We start from the raw sequence: 21,993 nt of genomic DNA on the forward strand, positions 1-21,993 counted from the left end.
AGCTTGTGTTGTGGTGAATCAGTAGCCTGGCTAGCGAATCAGTGCTTCTGTGTTGCAAGTTGCGTTTGCCAATCGCTTACCGTCAGTGCTTCCTAGGCTTCCCAAGTCTTTTCATCCATGTTACAAGTTCCCACAGGCTGAAATCCGACGGTTAATTACTTTAACTTGTCTTTATATTGTGTCCAATTGAACCAAAATGACAGAATATGCCACCAGAAAACAAGAAAACAAGCGTCTCTTGAGGTAAACTTCAAATTGGTCAAGCGTCCACGCAGCCAGAATGTAAAAGTATAGGTCTTCCGCTTAAGGATTTCAAAATAAAATCCTAAATGCTTTATTTGTTTCTCCCATTGATGTTTCTCCAAAGGTGAGAAGCATTTTATTCTGAAAGTAAATTGTGGTATTTCCGTTGCTAGTCTGGTGTAACTGTCGCTATTTTGTCACAGCCCAATAATACTGTGTTTCAGAAAGGTAACTCAGTTTCAATTTCTGTATAGAGTGATTACATAATTAACTGTTTATCTGACAATGCAGGCATATAGCTATATGAAGGAGATGTCCATGATGGACGGTGATTATGATGATGATGACGATGATGATGATTATTATCATTATTTTTATTATTATTATATATTTCCCCATGGCATGGAGATATCTCATCCCCATGATAGCCTAAAGCAGGCACTTGTGCCAAAAGCTGCAGTCAGTTCAAATGGCAGACTATAATAAGGTAAATATGTAAGCAAACTCACAATAAAGCTAAGAATTCAAAAAATCCAGACCGCTTGCTTTCTTATAAACAGGATTTACTTTTACTTTTACTTTCAATACTTTTACATTTAATATAACAAAAATACTTTTGATACTTAAGTACAGAAAATATTAGCTACTTTAAGACTTTTACTCAAGTAATACCGGTATTTTAATGGGTTACTTTGATTTTACCCAAGTCATTTTCTGGTAAAGTATCTATACTTTTACTCAAGTATGGATTTCGAGTAGCCTACTTTATACACCACTGAATGTGCCTTCATTCACCCATTCACACCCATACATTACACACAGAGAAGATAGAATCACTGGAGAACTTTTAGGTTTTTGCGCTGCAGCATGGCTGCAGGGTAAATGAAAGACTGTGGATCTCCACCACAAACACAGCAACTGATGGTTTGGTTATTTGTCTGACTACACCAGTCAGACAAATAACCATAATCCTGTCATCTCTTGTGTTTATCTGACTTCTCTCTGGCTTGACGGCTGAGTTTCTTCTGGAATGAGTAAAGTGGCTGCCCTCTCCTCTCCTCTCCTCTCCTCTCCTCTCCTCTCCTCTCCTCTCCTCTCCTCTCCTCTCCTCTCCTCTCCTCTCCCCTCTCCTCTCCCCTTTCCTCCTCTCCTGTCCTGTCCTCAGTATGCTGTGGAATCTCAGATCCGGCTGCGAGGAGGCGACCCTCAGCAGAGCATGCTGCTCGTGTCGCCTAGACCGGTACGTCAAACTGCCTTAGAGCAGAGCTGTTAGTGGGGCCAGCAAGGCTAAAAATACATGACCTAACAGTCCTATAAGCATTTTATTCAGGCTGTCCCGAACAACAACATTGGTCGATTTTTAAAACGATCAATATTTACGAATGCAAGCTCTTGCGGTCGTGCGAGTAAGTGTATGCGTAAGTGTGGTCTTTCACGTAATGACATATTTCAAATTAACCATGTCACACGAGGTGTATAATCTGCACGAATCGTTTCGCTCATATATGTCGTTTTGGGAGTCATTGGAAATGTGTTGATTTTTAGTAGTAGTACCCCTAATGGTTGTGCCTCTTGTCTGTCTGTCTGTCTGCCTGCCTGTGTGTCTGTCTGCCTGCAGGGGGAGGAGACTCTGAGGACAGAGGACATCCTGGAGCTGATAGAGAAGGAGGGTGACTCCATCGCCGTGGTGATGTTCAGCGGTGTGCAGTACTACACCGGCCAGCTGTTCAACATGGCTGCCATCACTGAGGCCGGCCACAGGAAGGTAACACCAACAAGCTAAAACCACCACAGACTCACCTACTGTACATTACCCAGAAATCCTGTGCAGTGAGGTCAGTAAACTGCACACAGTCTGTGATGCTTTACACCAAAGTACTGAGGACATATGACTGACAGGGACCGACTGTGATGCTTTACACCAAAGTACTGAGGACATATGACTGACAGGGACCGACTGTGATGCTTTACACCAAAGTACTGAGGACATATGACAGACAGGGACCGACTGTGATGCTTTACACCAAAGTACTGAGGACATATGACAGACAGGGACCAACTGTGATGCTTTACACCAGGGGTGCCCAAATTCTTTAGGAGAGAATGAATGTCCGCACACCGGTTAAGCTCCCATAATTTAATAATTGAAATAGCGCAACGTTTCGACCCCACACGGGTCTTCTTCAGGCAATCAATCAACAAAGCACAGACAGGAAAAAGGCAGTTAATATAGCTGTTCAGGTGATTAGTTAATGGTAAACACCTGCCCATCAGCTGATCCGGCCTGTACAACAATTTTTTTTATAAAATTGGTTTAAAACCCCAAGAAAGGGGCATAGGCTACATTCAACATATCACAATATGAAAGTTAATAATACATTAATATTTCCATCAATAAACCACACCCTTGTTGCAGAAAATAAAATAAAATGAGGAAAGGGGAAAGAAAACCAACAGCCAGTGAGCTGAGCTTAAAGGGACAATTCGCACTTTTTTGCTTACTTCACAAATTCACAAATGAATGCACAAACCTCAGCCTACCATATTACAGAAATGGTTTTATATCAAATTCTTCATTCAGTCCATGAGGGGACATGGTGTTTAAATAAAATATCCAAAATGTTTCCTGTTGGAGGAGTCTTTTATCATATCAAATTCTTTCCCATGAAGGGGCAAAACTCAATCTGGGTGGAGGGCCGAGGGCCAAAAATAAACGTTGTGGAATTACATTAACACGTTAATTGCCAAGAACGAGTTGAGTCGTCAAACACAATCCAGCTGTTCACTGCCAACGACGAGTTGAGTCATCAAAAAAATGTTTTTTTTTTTTTTGACCGTGGGATGTGCATCTAACCCTTTTACATCTCTTATATAATTATTGGAGCCACCGAACATTTACAACCCATTCCACCGACCCACTAAGTGGCAACAGTGCTCTCCTGACTAGAGGAAGGCAAGCATTTTTTTAACTTGTCACGCCATTCTCACCCCAGCCATTCTCATGAAAATGGATGGGGGAAAACGCTTTCGTTTTCGCGCTGATTGCTGGCGATGCGGGATTGCAAATTTACATAATAGATTACAGGTGGAACACACTTTGAAACACGCAGCATAAATATGACCAGAATCGCAAAAGCTTCTCTCAACCAAAACTCCAAGAAGCGAGCGAGTCCATCCCGACTTCCTCAAACAGCGGCCGTGCAGACAGGCACAGGACAGCAGCAAAGCACTGAGACTGGTAACAAGCTTGTGACGGCCACTGCAGCCAAGAAGAACGCCCACGGAGGGAGGAGTTGAAGCAACTCTCCCTCTCGCTCTCTCCCCCTCTCTCTCTCTCTCTCTCTCGCTCTCTCTCTCTCCCTCCCTCCCTCTCTCTCTCTCTCTCTCTCTCTCTCCCTCTCCCCCTCTCACTAGGATTAAACCTAGTGCGTCTCCCTCCCGGGAGAGAGAGAGAGAGGGAGGGAGAGCGAGAGGGAGGGAGAGAGAGAGAGAGAGAGAGAGAGAGAGAGAGGGAGGGAGAGCGAGAGGGAGGGAGAGAGAGAGAGAGCGAGAGGGGGAGGGAGAGAGAGAGAGAGAGAGCCAAAAATGAATGGTTAAAGTGACTGTTCTATCGAATTTCACAAAAAGCCGTTTATCTCTGAATATTTTTTCTGACGCTAAAACCATGCTGTATTCAACTGCTAATGCTTACATAACTACTAACTCTACAAACTAACTCTTTTAGACAGAGAAAGCACACATTCTATTAGTTCTTTTGAGATATTGTGTGTTCACAAAATCTTAGCAGAAAAGAATCCTCGGGTCTTGAAAGATGAGCCAGAATCCTCAAAAAACCCCTCTGGCAGAAGCTAACTACAGTAAAAAAAAAACGTCTGGCGTATCCTACTCCCTCCCCTCCCCCAACCCTAGACCCTACCCCTACCCTGGCTCTCCCTCCCCTGCACCCTCATCTCTCCTCCTCTGTTCTCTCCTCCTCCACATTTCCTATTTTCTCCCCACCTCCCCCCTCTCCTCCCTCCTCCCTCTCCCTCCCTCCTCCACTCTCCTGCTTTCTTCAAATGTTCAAATGTTATCTTTATTCTGTATATTCTTGTTACTGTGTGTTAGCTAGAATCAGCTAGACATACTTTCTGTGAAGCCCTCTGAGACATGCTTGTGAATTAGGGCTATATAAATAAACTTGACTTGACTTGACCAGTGAATGTGTTAAAATGTATTGTGTTTTATAGAAAATTAACATTCTAAATCTAAAATAACATTTGAATATAATAATCTACTTTTTATCCGTTTGGTAATTGTAATAATTTGCAATTGGTTATATATATTTAAAAAAACATCTGCATTTGTGGGGAGCTTAAACATTTAATCAGTAAACACCCAGTTAAAAACAATTGTTTTCCACCTTTGTAATCAAGAGAGAAATTTGACTGAATTCACAACTTGAAAAATCCTCAAGGTACTTTGAAAATCAGTTTCGTAGTGGCGACGTATATTGTACTCTTTCAAAACAGCCACTCTGTCTGCAAATGAGACAAACCACTGTTGAATTTACTTCGGGAAAAAAAATACTCGTCTTGCCACTCCGTCCTAAACTTTCTTTTGTCAGTGTGCCACTGCCGTGATGATGATCTGTGATTGCTGAGCTGGTGTAAAGCCAGCGGGCCAAACTTGGCCCGCGGGCCCCAAATTGGGCACCACTGCTTTACACCAAAGTACTGAGGACATATGACAGACAGGGACCGACTGTGATGCTTTACACCAAAGTACTGAGGACATATGACAGACAGGGACCGACAGTGTTTTGGGTAACAAGTAGACCAAGGGCATTTTTCAGTGCAGATTGCAGATTAATATATGAAAATGTCTCAGTTTCATACTGTTAAAGCTACTGTGTGTCCCGTCCCACAGGGCTGCTATGTGGGGTTCGACTGCGCCCATGCAGCAGGGAACGCTGAGCTGAAGCTGCATGACTGGGGCGTGGACTTCGCCTGCTGGTGCTCCTACAAGGTGGGTCTGTCTGCTGGTGCTCCTCCAAGGTGGGCCTGTCTACTGGTGCTACTCCAAGGTGGGTCTGTCTACTGGTGCTCCTCCAAGGTGGGTCTGTCTGCTGGTGCTCCTCCAAGGTGGGTCTGTCTACTGGTGCTCCTCCAAGGTGGGTCTGTCTACTGGTGCTCCTCCAAGGTGGGTCTGTCTGCTGGTGCTCCTCCAAGGTGGGTCTGTCTGCTGGTGCTCCTATGAGGTGGGTCTGTCTACTGATGCTCCTATGAGGTGGGTCTGTCTACTGGTGCTCCTATGAGGTGGGTCTGTCTACTGGTGCTCCTATGAGGTGGGTCTGTCTGCTGGTGCTCCTATGGTGGGTCTGTCTACTGGTGCTCCTCCAAGGTGGGTCTGTCTACTGATGCTCCTATGAGGTGGGTCTGTCTGCTGGTGCTCCTATGAGGTGGGTCTGTCTACTGGTGCTCCTCCAAGGTGGGTCTATCTACTGGTACTCCTCCAAGGTGGGTCTGTCTACTGGTGCTCCTCCAAGGTGGGTCTGTCTATTGGTGCTCCTCCAAGGTGGGTCTGTCTGCTGGTGCTCCTATGAGGTGGGTCTGTCTACTGGTGCTCCTATGAGGTGGGTCTGTCTACTGGTGCTCCTATGAGGTGGGTCTGTCTACTGGTGCTCCTCCAAGGTGGGTCTGTCTGCTGGTGCTCCTATGAGGTGGGTCTGTCTACTAGTACTCCTCCAAGGTGGGTCTATCTACTGGTACTCCTCCAAGGTGGGTCTGTCTACTGGTGCTCCTCCAAGGTGGGTCTGTCTATTGGTGCTCCTCCAAGGTGGGTCTGTCTGCTGGTGCTCCTATGAGGTGGGTCTGTCTACTGGTGCTCCTATGAGGTGGGTCTGTCTACTGGTGCTCCTATGAGGTGGGTCTGTCTACTGGTGCTCCTCCAAGGTGGGTCTGTCTGCTGGTGCTCCTATGAGGTGGGTCTGTCTACTAGTACTCCTCCAAGCTGGGTCTGTCTGCTGGTGCTCCTCCAAGGTGGGTCTGTCTACTGGTGCTCCTATGAGGTGGGTCTGTCTACTGATGCTGCTATGAGGTGGATCTGTCTACTGGTACTCCTCCAAGGTGGGTCTGTCTGCTGGTGCTCCTCCAAGGTGGGTCTGTCTACTGGTGCTCCTATGAGGTGGGTCTGTCTACTGATGCTGCTATGAGGTGGATCTGTCTACTGGTACTCCTCCAAGGTGGGTCTGTCTACTGGTGCTCCTCCAAGGTGGGTCTGTCTACTGATGCTCCTATGAGGTGGGTCTGTCTGCTGGTGCTCCTATGAGGTGGGTCTGTCTACTGGTGCTCCTCCAAGGTGGGTCTATCTACTGGTACTCCTCCAAGGTGGGTCTGTCTACTGGTGCTCCTCCAAGGTGGGTCTGTCTATTGGTGCTCCTCCAAGGTGGGTCTGTCTGCTGGTGCTCCTATGAGGTGGGTCTGTCTACTGGTGCTCCTATGAGGTGGGTCTGTCTGCTGGTGCTCCTATGAGGTGGGTCTGTCTACTAGTACTCCTCCAAGGTGGGTCTGTCTGCTGGTGCTCCTCCAAGGTGGGTCTGTCTACTGGTGCTCCTATGAGGTGGGTCTGTCTACTGATGCTGCTATGAGGTGGATCTGTCTACTGGTACTCCTCCAAGGTGGGTCTGTCTACTGGTGCTCCTCCAAGGTGGGTGTGTCTACTGATGCTCCTCCAAGGTGGGTCTGTCTACTGATGCTCCTATGAGGTGGGTCTGTCTGCTGGTGCTCCTATGAGGTGGGTCTGTCTACTGGTGCTCCTCCAAGGTGGGTCTATCTACTGGTACTCCTCCAAGGTGGGTCTGTCTACTGGTGCTCCTCCAAGGTGGGTCTGTCTATTGGTGCTCCTCCAAGGTGGGTCTGTCTGCTGGTGCTCCTATGAGGTGGGTCTGTCTACTGGTGCTCCTATGAGGTGGGTCTGTCTGCTGGTGCTCCTATGAGGTGGGTCTGTCTACTAGTACTCCTCCAAGGTGGGTCTGTCTGCTGGTGCTCCTCCAAGGTGGGTCTGTCTACTGGTGCTCCTATGAGGTGGGTCTGTCTACTGATGCTGCTATGAGGTGGATCTGTCTACTGGTACTCCTCCAAGGTGGGTCTGTCTACTGGTGCTCCTCCAAGGTGGGTCTGTCTACTGGTGCTCCTATGAGGTGGGTCTGTCTACTGATGCTGCTATGAGGTGGATCTGTCTACTGGTACTCCTCCAAGGTGGGTCTGTCTACTGGTGCTCCTCCAAGGTGGGTCTGTCTACTGGTGCTCCTCCAAGGTGGGTCTGTCTACTGATGCTATGTCTGTCGGGGGAAAACCACACAGCAAACTGGCTTCCATCGCAGCTGCTTCCATCTAATGGAATTGTATTCAATTCTGGACAGTATCAAATTTTGGCCACTGGGTCACTGGCATAATTCTCAGTGTTTTTTTCCCCATTTTTATACGGAGTTCCAAACGGAAAGATAAGAGATATAAATTTGTAAACATTTCAGAAGCTAGGTATCAAATTTCATAAATATCTATATGTAAGGTGACCAGATTTCTCAAATGAAAATCGGGGACATTTCCAGTTCAGCAGTGAATCTACCATTAAAATATTCAATGTTATTATCTATGAAATAAAAAATGGGGACAATTCCAGTTACATGTATTTTGACCACGGTAACTGTTGTATTGTAACTGTTGTAACTATGGTGCAGGCCGACTGATATCCATCCAAAATACCACACCAAGATTCATAACCAGCTTTATTGGCCAAGTACCTTGACAAACACCATAGAAAAATCTATGCTGTTTTGGTATCAAAAAATGTTTACACTTGGAGATTTCTGTAAGAATTAGAATTTTTGGCGATAAATTAATCAGAAACCCCCGTAGTATCAATATACTGTACCTATGAAAGCCACTCTGTACACCCCCTTAATGCCCTAGGTTTCTAATTAGTGATTGTAGAGTTCCGTGAGGCTGTGATTATACTAGAGGTCAAGCTAGCATCACATGGTGGGGACCAATGGATGCCATCCCAACAAACATTTTCACGTACAGTATAACGACCGTCTTGCACATCAAACCATGTGATATAAGTATCTTCAGTCTTCACTACAGCTTTAAAAATGAGACCGCTAGAGCCTCTGAAAGACAGTCATCGCGGGCGAGAAGTAGAAAATCTGGGACCTTTTCGGGGACAGCTCCAGCCGGGGACAGGTCACAAAGAACGGGGACTGTCCCTGAAAGGCGACATCTGGTCACCTTATCTATACGAGGGGATCAGCATAAAGTACTGCAAGTGTCCAGAATTGGATATCAATTTTGAATCTAAAAAAATACTGTTTTGGTGAACCCACTTTCTCTCAGCCTGCCTCATCAACTACTTTAGTTAGTGATTTCCTACATTTCCCACAATGCTTTTCGCCAACCCCCAGAGAAGGGGTGTTCACTTGTTGCTTTTAACAGAGCTAATGCCGCATTCGTTTATAAGTGGGATGTGGCAAGTTGCCAGTTGCTACTAGCAAAAATCAAATAAAACGCCACTATAACTCGGAGTTCCTACCCGCAAACTTGGGTATGATTTCTCAATCCCCAGTAGCTCCCACCGCGTCATTTGACGTCATTTCAACATGGCGCCCACGATTGTAAGAATTTAAAACACATTTTTGACACATTTTTCTTTTCTTTTCAATAATAGTAAGCTTTCAGACCAATCAGCATACCAATACAATAGTTGGTTAAACTCATACAACTAAACGTTAATGTTGTTATTAGCTGTTAGCTTAGACAGCTAACGGCTATTAGCATCCATGGTTTTGCGAGATGAAGCCTGAAGCTCGAACGCACGTAGGTCGGAGATGACGCGTTTCTCACTTGCCACTTGCCAGCTCCTACCATAAACGAATGCAGCATAAATACATCCTAGCTAGCTTGTCTGTCCTACTGTTGGTGGAGAAACAGCATTACTGCCTCTTCTATGGTGGAAAAAACACACCAAACAACAGAAGCGCATCGCCAAACACTGTTAAAATAGCTGTTTTTGTCTTCCCACAGTATGTGAATTCTGGCGCCGGCGGTCTAGCGGGGGCGTTCATCCACGAGAAGCACAAACACACCGTCAAACCAGCGTGAGTGCATTTAAAATATTGACATTATTAAGCACATAATATTACATATTAACCAGACTGATATATTGTCAGCTGTATCAGTGTGTACAGTAGTCCTGTTATCACTGGATGACAAACTTAGACTAATCATTGGTTCTCAATGTGGCATCCAGGGACCACCAGGGGTCCTTGAGGGGATTCCAGGGGGTCGCCAGAGGGCCGAGGCAAGTTTAGTTAATCACATACTAGAATAAATGACTGTAAATATCATTGTCCTCCAGGCTCTTGGGATGGTGGGGACACGACTTGAAAACACGTTTCCAGATGAATAACGGTACCGAAAATCATCTTTGTATAATTCCCTTTACATTGATGTCTGTGTAAACAGCATACAGTCCTCATTGCCTTATTGCAGCTAAGGATATAATGTAAAGTTGATTTATACTGCCATCTTGTGGTGTCATTGGATATTACATTATACTGCAGTTCTGCAAAAACAAATTGTATCTCCAAATTTGTCTATTTTGATGTCAACCCTTTATATTTAGCAGTATATTCACTTTATACAATTTATGCATTAATAAATATTCTCAAAACAATGATAAAATACTCCAAAAGATAATTACATGTTAACATATTCTTAGAGATGCTCCTTTACAGATTATATCCTATATTTGGAAAGATTAAATCAAAGCATTAGTGGTACTAGTACTGTAGTATTTTGTTAAGCATATATGAGCACCATATAGGGCCTAATCATAAGCAGTTGTAGTACCTCTCGAGCAGTGAGAAGCAGACATAAGTGACATTTTGGGCCAAAAATTAGTTATATCGAATGAAAGCTCTCAATGAGCTCTTTCTACTGCACATGTGAATTCTAAATCAATCCAGAGTTATGAATAAAAAAACAAAAGATCTAACACTGAACACACTGAACAATTTGGGGCCAAAGGGGCGTAAGTGCACTTAATTACCTCCTTTTGGCCCAGATGACTTTCTTATAAAAAATTTTTTTTAAGAAATATACTACTACTACTACTAATTTAATAAACAAAGTCAAGTCATAGTATGATATTTTTTATTTTGGCTCTCCTGTAAAGTTAGTCAAATGTCACTTAGGCCCGTCTGGTTCTCACCCCTCACTCTGCTCTCTCCTCAGTTTTGGACCTGCAGCCTGGTGTCAGTGGATTCAGATTGTCCAACCAGCCCATCCTGCTTGTCTGTCCCCTGCAGGCCAGTCTAGAGGTACTGCATCACACTGTTTATCACACAGCATTACAGTGTGATGGTTCATTGAATTGCAAGTCATCACAAAAATCACTAGCAGTGAGTTACAGTAGTCAGTATAACTCTGTTCTAAGTTGGTGTTAAGTCATATGTATCTGTCTGTTACTTTGTTTTATGCCTTTTCTGGAAAGTTTGTTGCTTCTTATTTGCTTTCGTCTACTATTGTTCTATTGTCTGTAAAGTATTTTATATGAGAAGTGGAATACAGATCAGATGTCTCCTGTTAAGTGTCTTTGAGCACTATATAAATTAGAAGGCTGATTACAAGCTAAGCTGAAACCATCGCCACCAGCGGAGACCATCTTGCGATGGGATCTCATTCACATGAGCCACAACGCCCGCAGGAAACGAATGTGAGCAGGGGTGTAAAGTGGAGAGGGTGTGGGGGCACTAAACACCTGCAAAGTTGCGTGGCTGCATTCTGCATGTTTTTGACACGATCCACAATATCTGTCCACAGACAGACAGACAGACATATACCTGGCAAAATACTCAAAATGGCTTCGTGGTCATTCCCACTACAATAGGTGTCTCGAGGACCACATTTTGCCATGATGACACATGTGTTCTCGCAGCACAATCTTGGAGACAGTGTCGTACCATTTGAGGCCCTCTATGGTGCGTAGTGCTCTGCTGTCAAAGCCGTCAATTCTATTGGCCAAGGTCTTATTGAGAGGGAAAACTCACAAGGTGAAAACAATAGCAGCCCCGGTGTCGTGGCTGGTAAACATAAGTGTTTGCAGGGACTTGGAGGAACAAAAGTCGAAATGGGTTTTAGGAGATGATTTAAAAGGATGACCTCTTCTTCCTCTGTTTGTCTCCAGGTGTTTAACCTGACCAGCATGCAGGCTCTGCGCAGGAAGTCCATCCTCCTGACGGGCTACCTGGAGTATCTTATCCAGCACTACTACAGCCGGGACGCCGGCCGGGATCGACCCCACGTCTCTGTCATCACGCCCTCTGACCCCCAGCAGAGAGGCTGCCAACTCTCCCTCTGCTTCTCCATCCCCATCCGCAAGGTCTACCAGGAGCTGGAGAGGAGGGGCGTGGCTGTGAGTACAAGTCTTATTCACCTAACGAAGGTGATCACAGAAAGTTTGGTGAAATTAGGGTGTCTCAGTAGTCTGAGGAAAACAAACAAACAATCAAACAAACAAACAAACGTGTAATTAGCAGAATCTGAAATAGTTTGGGAAAGGCTTTGATTTCATGGTTAAATAAGAACAACTGTAGCTACAAAATGAAAACTCCGCTCATGGTAGAAATATCCAACAACAAAATGGATAATCGTATTGCCAAAATCTGAGTCACATAAAATGGCCTCAAGTCACAGTTTTAATTGACTGCATGAAGAGAAGACTGACTTGACTTGACTTGACTTGAGTTCTGGTGACTTGGGACTTGACTCTGACTTGAAAAGTTTTCTAAAATCTTGGCTTGAAATCTGTGTTTGTATATAAATGATTTACATTGAAAATGATGAGATTTGTTCCAGCAGACGACTGAATTTAAATTATATTTTCTAAATTTGTATGGAATGATTTAATTTATTGAAGTTGAAACTGATTATAGAAATCAAACTCATGATGATGTTACCAAGTTTTCTATCCTAACCATATTGCATAATAGACATTTAGTTTTAGTTATAATCTTGAAGATTTTGATTTTGTTCTCTTTGGCGACACCTATGGCAATGAGTGGTAATTCTAGGTGAGATTCTAACAGTGTTGCATCATCTGTGTCACCACATACACCCAGTTCATAAATGCTGCAATACTGAAAATGCAAAGGCTTCCATCAATGGACCATATGGCTCAATCACCATCTGCAATAGATAGTGACTTAAAGGACAATTCTGTTTTTTTGTACACCTTGTTTCCAGCTGTATTTATGCTTTACAACTCATGCTAATGCTAGAACGCTCCGAGCAACGGCCTGGAACCAAGGCCATAGGGGCACCTGCAAAGTGAGCATTACATCCTGTAAATAGCTTATTTTCTGCCATGCACTGGGTCATATCCTTACTATATCATAGAGACAATGAGAAAATGAACACTGTATTTACCTTGCTGCAGCCAGCGTCTCTCTCTGTTGTCCGTCACATTGGTAGAGATAGAAGCTCCCGTTGCCCCCGCTCCTCAATTTGTAATCCATATAGCCTAATGTTATTCAATAAATACGGCCGGCCATCGAATTCAAATGCATCTTCTGTATTCTCGAAATCAGATAAATATCCACAGTGTTTACTCCACACAAAACATGGCAGCTTGATCGACTGCAGCTGAACTTCCAACTGATGTGAGACTCTCGCAGGACTTGGTTACATGTTAGATGGACAATCTACAATTGTAGATGTGGCAAATACCAGTCATCAAGCTTTATAGGGAATCGTATTCAGAAATTTCTGTTCTGGGTGAGTTGTAAAGCATAAATACAATTGGAAATAAGGTCCAGGTTGAAAAAAAAGCAAAAAACAGAATTCTTTAACAGACATTTATTTACATGGAAATCTTTGAGATGATCACTTTAAGATATTAAATTGATACGGGACTCCTGATTGGTTCTGACTTAACTTGCTGATCTACATTTAGACTTGAGACTGACTTGAGACTTGTGTCGTCTTGTTTGTCAGTGTGACATGCGGGAGCCCAGTGTGCTGCGAGTGGCTCCGGTGCCGCTCTACAACTCGTTCAGTGATGTCCACCGCTTCATAGAAACCCTGAGCTCAGCGCTCACTGCCAGCAGCCAAAGCACACAGGAATGACAAACACACGAATAGAGCTAAGGAAATGTACAACTTTCTAATCACTGCTTGCTGCACACTAATAAAGATATACAGTATGAAGACTTTCTTGGATGTGAACCTTGACTTTTATTTTTAGATTTTGTCTTTGTGACTGCCTTGAAGCACATTAGGAGTTTGTGCTTTATTTTATCTGCTGCCTTTATAGATTGATGTGACAGATGTACTAAAGCAGGGATTCCAAACCTTTTTTGGCTTGTGACCCCACTTTGACATCACAACAATCTAGGGACCCCAGACATTTTTGTGTGTGCTAAAATTAATATGTTATAGTTTGTACTATTTGTACTGCTAGGACTCCCTGGGAGGATTACATAGTATAAGACATCACAGCTGGCAGCTGTGCCCTGTTACCAGCCTGCTACTGTCAGTTGCTTTAAAAGCATCACTGGTCTCAGTTTGATGTAGCCTGCCCTATGCAAAGGATGTGTCATTGACTCATTTTAACACACATCTAAGAAAAATCACTCTTCATTATGTCAATAGAGCAATGGCCTTAATTGTGCCCTGGCATGTGGCCTTGTGCCCTAAAAAAAAGTTGCTGAAATGATTCTGAAACAATATCTCCCATAATGTATTGCTCCCGTGTCCCCCCCTACAGTCTAACATTTGGGTGCAAGGAACCCTGAGAGATTTCAGCATGGGGTTTGTGCAAATGCCCCGCCTGTACAGTACACACTCCAGTTAGCCGACAGTCCTCCCCTCACCAATTAACACCTACTTTATTATAACATGGACATCCCACCAATGTTCCTGCATGTGTTTATACACTAATGTTCCTGCATGTGTTTATACACTAATGTTCCTGCATGTGTTTATGCACTAATGTTCCTGCATGTGTTTATACACTAATGTTCCTGCATGTGTTTATACACTCATGTTCCTGCATGTGTTTATACACTAATGTCCTGCATGTGTTTATGCACTCATGTTCCTGCATGTGTTTATACACTAATGTTCCTGCATGTGTTTATGCACTAATGTTCCTGCATGTGTTTATACACTCATGTTCCTGCATGTGTTTATACACTAATGTTCCTGCATGTGTTTATACACTAATGTTCCTGCATGTGTTTATACACTCATGTTCCTGCATGTGTTTATACACTAATGTTCCTGCATGTGTTTATACACTCATGTTCCTGCATGTGTTTATACACTAATGTTCCTGCATGTGTTTATACACTCATGTTCCTGCATGTGTTTATACACTCATGTTCCTGCATGTGTTTATACACTAATGTTCCTGCATGTGTTTATACACTCATGTTCCTGCATGTGTTTATGCACTAATGTTCCTGCATGTGTTTATACACTAATGTTCCTGCATGTGTTTATGCACTAATGTTCCTGCATGTGTTTATACACTAATGTTCCTGCATGTGTTTATACACTAATGTTCCTGCATGTGTTTATACACTAATGTTCCTGCATGTGTTTATACACTCATGTTCCTGCATGTGTTTATGCACTAATGTTCCTGCATGTGTTTATACACTAATGTTCCTGCATGTGTTTATACACTAATGTTCCTGCATGTGTTTATGCACTAATGTTCCTGCATGTGTTTATACACTCATGTTCCTGCATGTGTTTATACACTCATGTTCCTGCATGTGTTTATACACTAATGTTCCTGCATGTGTTTTATACACTAATGTTCCTGCATGTGTTTATACACTAATGTTCCTGCATGTGTTTTATACACTAATGTTCCTGCATGTGTTTATACACTAATGTTCCTGCATGTGTTTATACACTAATGTTCCTGCATGTGTTTATGCACTAATGTTCCTGCATGTGTTTATACACTAATGTTCCTGCATGTGTTTATGCACTAATGTTCCTGCATGTGTTTATGCACTAATGTTCCTGCATGTGTTTATGCACTAATGTTCCTGCATGTGTTTATGCACTAATGTTCCTGCATGTGTTTATACACTCATGTTCCTGCATGTGTTTATACACTAATGTTCCTGCATGTGTTTATGCACTAATGTTCCTGCATGTGTTTATGCACTAATGTTCCTGCATGTGTTTATACACTAATGTTCCTGCATGTGTTTATACACTAATGTTCCTGCATGTGTTTATGCACTAATGTTCCTGCATGTGTTTATGCACTAATGTTCCTGCATGTGTTTATACACTAATGTTCCTGCATGTGTTTATACACTAATGTTCCTGCATGTGTTTATGCACTAATGTTCCTGCATGTGTTTATGCACTAATGTTCCTGCATGTGTTTATGCACTAATGTTCCTGCATGTGTTTATGCACTAATGTTCCTGCATGTGTTTATACACTAATGTTCCTGCATGTGTTTATACACTAATGTTCCTGCATGTGTTTATACACTAATGTTCCTGCATGTGTTTATGCACTAATGTTCCTGCATGTGTTTATACACTAATGTTCCTGCATGTGTTTATACACTCATGTTCCTGCATGTGTTTATACACTAATGTTCCTGCATGTGTTTATGCACTAATGTTCCTGCATGTGTTTATGCACTAATGTTCCTGCATGTGTTTATACACTAATGTTCCTGCATGTGTTTATACACTAATGTTCCTGCATGTGTTTATGCACTAATGTTCCTGCATGTGTTTATGCACTAATGTTCCTGCATGTGTTTATACACTAATGTTCTTGCATGTGTTTATGCACTAATGTTCCTGCATGTGTTTATACACTAATGTTCCTGCATGTGTTTATACACTAATGTTCCTGCATGTGTTTATACACTAATGTTCCTGCATGTGTTTATGCACTAATGTTCCTGCATGTGTTTATACACTAATGTTCCTGCATGTGTTTATACACTAATGTTCCTGCATGTGTTTATACACTAATGTTCCTGCATGTGTTTATACACTCATGTTCCTGCATGTGTTTATACACTAATGTTCCTGCATGTGTTTATGCACTAATGTTCCTGCATGTGTTTATGCACTAATGTTCCTGCATGTGTTTATGCACTAATGTTCCTGCATGTGTTTATACACTAATGTTCCTGCATGTGTTTATACACTAATGTTCCTGCATGTGTTTATACACTAATGTTCCTGCATGTGTTTATACACTAATGTTCCTGCATGTGTTTATGCACTAATGTTCCTGCATGTGTTTATACACTAATGTTCCTGCATGTGTTTATACACTAATGTTCCTGCATGTGTTTATACACTAATGTTCCTGCATGTGTTTATACACTCATGTTCCTGCATGTGTTTATACACTAATGTTCCTGCATGTGTTTATGCACTAATGTTCCTGCATGTGTTTATACACTAATGTTCCTGCATGTGTTTATACACTAATGTTCCTGCATGTGTTTATACACTAATGTTCCTGCATGTGTTTATGCACTAATGTTCCTGCATGTGTTTATGCACTAATGTTCCTGCATGTGTTTATACACTAATGTTCCTGCATGTGTTTATGCACTAATGTTCCTGCATGTGTTTATACACTAATGTTCCTGCATGTGTTTATGCACTAATGTTCCTGCATGTGTTTATACACTAATGTTACTGCATGTGTTTATGCACTAATGTTCCTGCATGTGTTTATGCACTAATGTTCCTGCATGTGTTTATACACTAATGTTCCTGCATGTGTTTATACACTAATGTTCCTGCATGTGTTTATACACTTATGTTCCTGCATGTGTTTATGCACTAATGTTCCTGCATGTGTTTATGCACTAATGTTCCTGCATGTGTTTATACACTAATGTTCCTGCATGTGTTTATGCACTAATGTTCCTGCATGTGTTTATACACTAATGTTCCTGCATGTGTTTATGCACTAATGTTCCTGCATGTGTTTATGCACTAATGTTCCTGCATGTGTTTATGCACTAATGTTCCTGCATGTGTTTATGCACTAATGTTCCTGCATGTGTTTATGCACTAATGTTCCTGCATGTGTTTATACACTCATGTTCCTGCATGTGTTTATACACTAATGTTCCTGCATGTGTTTATGCACTAATGTTCCTGCATGTGTTTATGCACTAATGTTCCTGCATGTGTTTATACACTAATGTTCCTGCATGTGTTTATACACTAATGTTCCTGCATGTGTTTATACACTAATGTTCCTGCATGTGTTTATGCACTAATGTTCCTGCATGTGTTTATGCACTAATGTTCCTGCATGTGTTTATGCACTAATGTTCCTGCATGTGTTTATACACTAATGTTCCTGCATGTGTTTATACACTAATGTTCCTGCATGTGTTTATGCACTAATGTTCCTGCATGTGTTTATACACTAATGTTCCTGCATGTGTTTATGCACTAATGTTCCTGCATGTGTTTATGCACTAATGTTCCTGCATGTGTTTATACACTAATGTTCCTGCATGTGTTTATACACTAATGTTCCTGCATGTGTTTATACACTAATGTTCCTGCATGTGTTTATGCACTAATGTTCCTGCATGTGTTTATACACTAATGTTCCTGCATGTGTTTATACACTCATGTTCCTGCATGTGTTTATACACTAATGTTCCTGCATGTGTTTATGCACTAATGTTCCTGCATGTGTTTATGCACTAATGTTCCTGCATGTGTTTATACACTAATGTTCCTGCATGTGTTTATACACTAATGTTCCTGCATGTGTTTATGCACTAATGTTCCTGCATGTGTTTATGCACTAATGTTACTGCATGTGTTTATGCACTAATGTTCCTGCATGTGTTTATACACTAATGTTCCTGCATGTGTTTATACACTAATGTTCCTGCATGTGTTTATACACTAATGTTCCTGCATGTGTTTATGCACTAATGTTCCTGCATGTGTTTATACACTAATGTTCCTGCATGTGTTTATACACTCATGTTCCTGCATGTGTTTATACACTAATGTTCCTGCATGTGTTTATGCACTAATGTTCCTGCATGTGTTTATGCACTAATGTTCCTGCATGTGTTTATACACTAATGTTCCTGCATGTGTTTATACACTAATGTTCCTGCATGTGTTTATGCACTAATGTTCCTGCATGTGTTTATGCACTAATGTTCCTGCATGTGTTTATACACTAATGTTCCTGCATGTGTTTATGCACTAATGTTCCTGCATGTGTTTATACACTAATGTTCCTGCATGTGTTTATACACTAATGTTCCTGCATGTGTTTATACACTAATGTTCCTGCATGTGTTTATGCACTAATGTTCCTGCATGTGTTTATACACTAATGTTCCTGCATGTGTTTATACACTAATGTTCCTGCATGTGTTTATACACTAATGTTCCTGCATGTGTTTATGCACTAATGTTCCTGCATGTGTTTATGCACTAATGTTCCTGCATGTGTTTATACACTAATGTTCCTGCATGTGTTTATACACTAATGTTCCTGCATGTGTTTATGCACTAATGTTCCTGCATGTGTTTATACACTAATGTTCCTGCATGTGTTTATACACTAATGTTCCTGCATGTGTTTATACACTCATGTTCCTGCATGTGTTTATGCACTAATGTTCCTGCATGTGTTTATACACTAATGTTCCTGCATGTGTTTATACACTAATGTTCCTGCATGTGTTTATGCACTAATGTTCCTGCATGTGTTTATGCACTAATGTTCCTGCATGTGTTTATACACTAATGTTCCTGCATGTGTTTATACACTAATGTTCCTGCATGTGTTTATACACTAATGTTCCTGCATGTGTTTATACACTAATGTTCCTGCATGTGTTTATACACTAATGTTCCTGCATGTGTTTATACACTAATGTTCCTGCATGTGTTTATGCACTAATGTTCCTGCATGTGTTTATACACTAATGTTCCTGCATGTGTTTATACACTAATGTTCCTGCATGTGTTTATACACTAATGTTCCTGCATGTGTTTATGCACTAATGTTCCTGCATGTGTTTATACACTAATGTTCCTGCATGTGTTTATACACTAATGTTCCTGCATGTGTTTATACACTAATGTTCCTGCATGTGTTTATACACTCATGTTCCTGCATGTGTTTATACACTAATGTTCCTGCATGTGTTTATGCACTAATGTTCCTGCATGTGTTTATACACTAATGTATGTTCCTGCATGTTTTTATACACTAATGTTCCTGCATGTGTTTATACACTAATGTTCCTGCATGTGTTTATGCACTAATGTTCCTGCATGTGTTTATGCACTAATGTTCCTGCATGTGTTTATACACTAATGTTCCTGCATGTGTTTATGCACTAATGTTCCTGCATGTGTTTATATACTAATGTTCCTGCATGTGTTTATGCACTAATGTTCCTGCATGTGTTTATACACTAATGTTCCTGCATGTGTTTATGCACTAATGTTCCTGCATGTGTTTATACACTAATGTTCCTGCATGTGTTTATACACTAATGTTCCTGCATGTGTTTATACACTAATGTTCCTGCATGTGTTTATGCACTAATGTTCCTGCATGTGTTTATGCACTAATGTTCCTGCATGTGTTTATACGCTAATGTTCCTGCATGTGTTTATGCACTAATGTTCCTGCATGTGTTTATACACTAATGTTCCTGCATGTGTTTATGCACTAATGTTCCTGCATTTGTTTATGCACTAATGTTCCTGCATGTGTTTATACACTCATGTTCCTGCATGTGTTTATACACTAATGTTCCTGCATGTGTTTATGCACTAATGTTCCTGCATGTGTTTATGCACTAATGTTCCTGCATGTGTTTATTATTCAAATGTTTTTATTGGTTTTTCAAAGTACTCCGTTCTCCAAATTAACACAAACAGAACAGGACAAAACAAAAACAAACCCACAACAATACCAACACTACTCAATAAATCAAAATCAATACAATACAATACAATTAAATTAAATTAAATTAAACCAGTCAGGACAAGAATACAAATACATGACGTAATAAACAAAACAAAACAAAACAAATCAAAATCAAAATGTAGGATAGGATTGGGGGAGGGGGGGCAGCTACTCTTCTACAACCTGTGGGAACTCCGTCTCAAAGTAGGACAGAAACGGTTGCCAGATCTTAAGGTACTTCTGGGTGGAGCCTCGGGCAGTGTGTTTAAGCTGTTCTAGTTTGAGATGGGACATTACTTCTTCTACCCAGCGCTTATGGGATGGTGCCCTAACCTTCTTCCAGCTGAAGAGTATTAGACGTCTAGCCAGTAATGTAGAGAATGCTATAGCTTCAGCTTGGTGAGTTGGAATTGATGTCTCCTGTGGGACTACACCGAACAGAGCGGTCAATGGATTGGGATCAATGACTCTGTCGCACATAAAGGAAAATGTGTTAAATACACCTGTCCAGAGTGGGGTCAGTTTGGGGCACAGCCAGAACATGTGACTGAGGGTAGCTGGGTCTCGACTGCACCTAACACAGTTTGGGTCTAAACCAGGATATAACTTGGCCAGCTTGCTCGCCGATAAGTGAAGCCTATGTAGAACTTTAAACTGTACCAACCCGTGCCTAATACATATTGATGATGAGTGCACCAGTGAGACCGCCTCTTGCCACTCTGTTTCCGACAACTCAATTCCCAACTCCTCTTTCCATTTCTCTGCCAGGTGTGTGAGTGATGGAGAGGCGACGCTCTGGATAATATCATACAGTCTAGACACCACGCCCCTGCTAGCTGGATCCCCACTCAGACAGTCATCTACCCACGTGCTCTGTGGAGTTGTTAGAGAAAAGTGTTTTTGTACATAGCTACGTATCTGTAAATACCTAAAAAAATGTGAATGGGGAATGTCAAAATCCTTCCTTAACTGATCAAACGAAATAAAATGCCCTTCCTTAAAGAGGTCTTTCACACACTTGATCCCTCTCCTATGCCATAATTGGAAAGACGGGTCTGTAAGAGATGGGGTAAAGTTAACATTTGCCAGAATAGGGGAAAAAGTAAAAGCTTGTTTATGTTTGAAATGTATTCTAAACTGGGACCATATCTTTAAAGAGCCGTAAATAATGGGGTTGTTTGTCCAATGGCGTTTACTTAATGGTAGAGGGGCACAGATCAAGGAGCGAAGTGACACTGGATCGCTTGAACGCTGTTCCATGAGAGACCACACTGGAGATTCATCCTCTGACAAGTCTGAGACCCAAAACAACATCTTATGGATGTTGGCCGCCCAATAGTAGTATAAATAGTTTGGGGAGGACAAACCCCCCTCCTCCTTTCGTCTTTCCAGATATTCTTTCCGTATTCTAGGTATTTTTTTATTCCAAATGAAAGTAGAGGTGCACCTATCTAGTTCTTTAAAAAAGGATTTGGGAATGAAAACTGGGACTGCTTGAAAAAGAAATAAGAATCTGGGCATGATTGTCATTTTTACAGAATTGATCCTACCAGCGAGTGATAAGGGGAGTGTTGACCATCTCTCCATATCTAACTTGGCCTTATTAAATGCTAGTTTGAGGTTTTTGCTAAACAGATCGCTGTACTTTGAAGTGACACAGACACCCAGATAGTTAAAGCTGTCCTTACTAACGGAGAAAGGGAAGTTCTGGAACGACAGTCGACGTGCTTTA

General features: G+C 41.9%; 1 protein-coding gene across 1 annotated transcript in view; it reads left to right on the plus strand.

Moving 5' to 3' along the window:
* The window catches only part of kynu (kynureninase), a gene marked incomplete at both ends in the record, with an annotated part of 45,533 nt that extends 32,124 nt beyond the window's left edge, over positions 1-13,409 (plus strand). The window contains 8 exons of the mRNA XM_083633162.1: positions 1,409-1,483; positions 1,862-2,008; positions 5,152-5,250; positions 9,306-9,379; positions 9,640-9,692; positions 10,518-10,603; positions 11,470-11,697; positions 13,278-13,409. Of these exons, the coding sequence (XP_083489288.1) occupies positions 1,409-1,483; positions 1,862-2,008; positions 5,152-5,250; positions 9,306-9,379; positions 9,640-9,692; positions 10,518-10,603; positions 11,470-11,697; positions 13,278-13,409 (894 nt within the window). The remainder of the gene's footprint in view (positions 1-1,408; positions 1,484-1,861; positions 2,009-5,151; positions 5,251-9,305; positions 9,380-9,639; positions 9,693-10,517; positions 10,604-11,469; positions 11,698-13,277) is intronic.
* Positions 13,410-21,993: the final 8,584 nt, after the last annotated feature.

The sequence above is a fragment of the Poromitra crassiceps genome, assembly GCF_964638095.1.
Source record: "Poromitra crassiceps genome assembly, chromosome: 3".
Lineage (NCBI taxonomy): Eukaryota > Metazoa > Chordata > Actinopteri > Beryciformes > Melamphaidae > Poromitra > Poromitra crassiceps.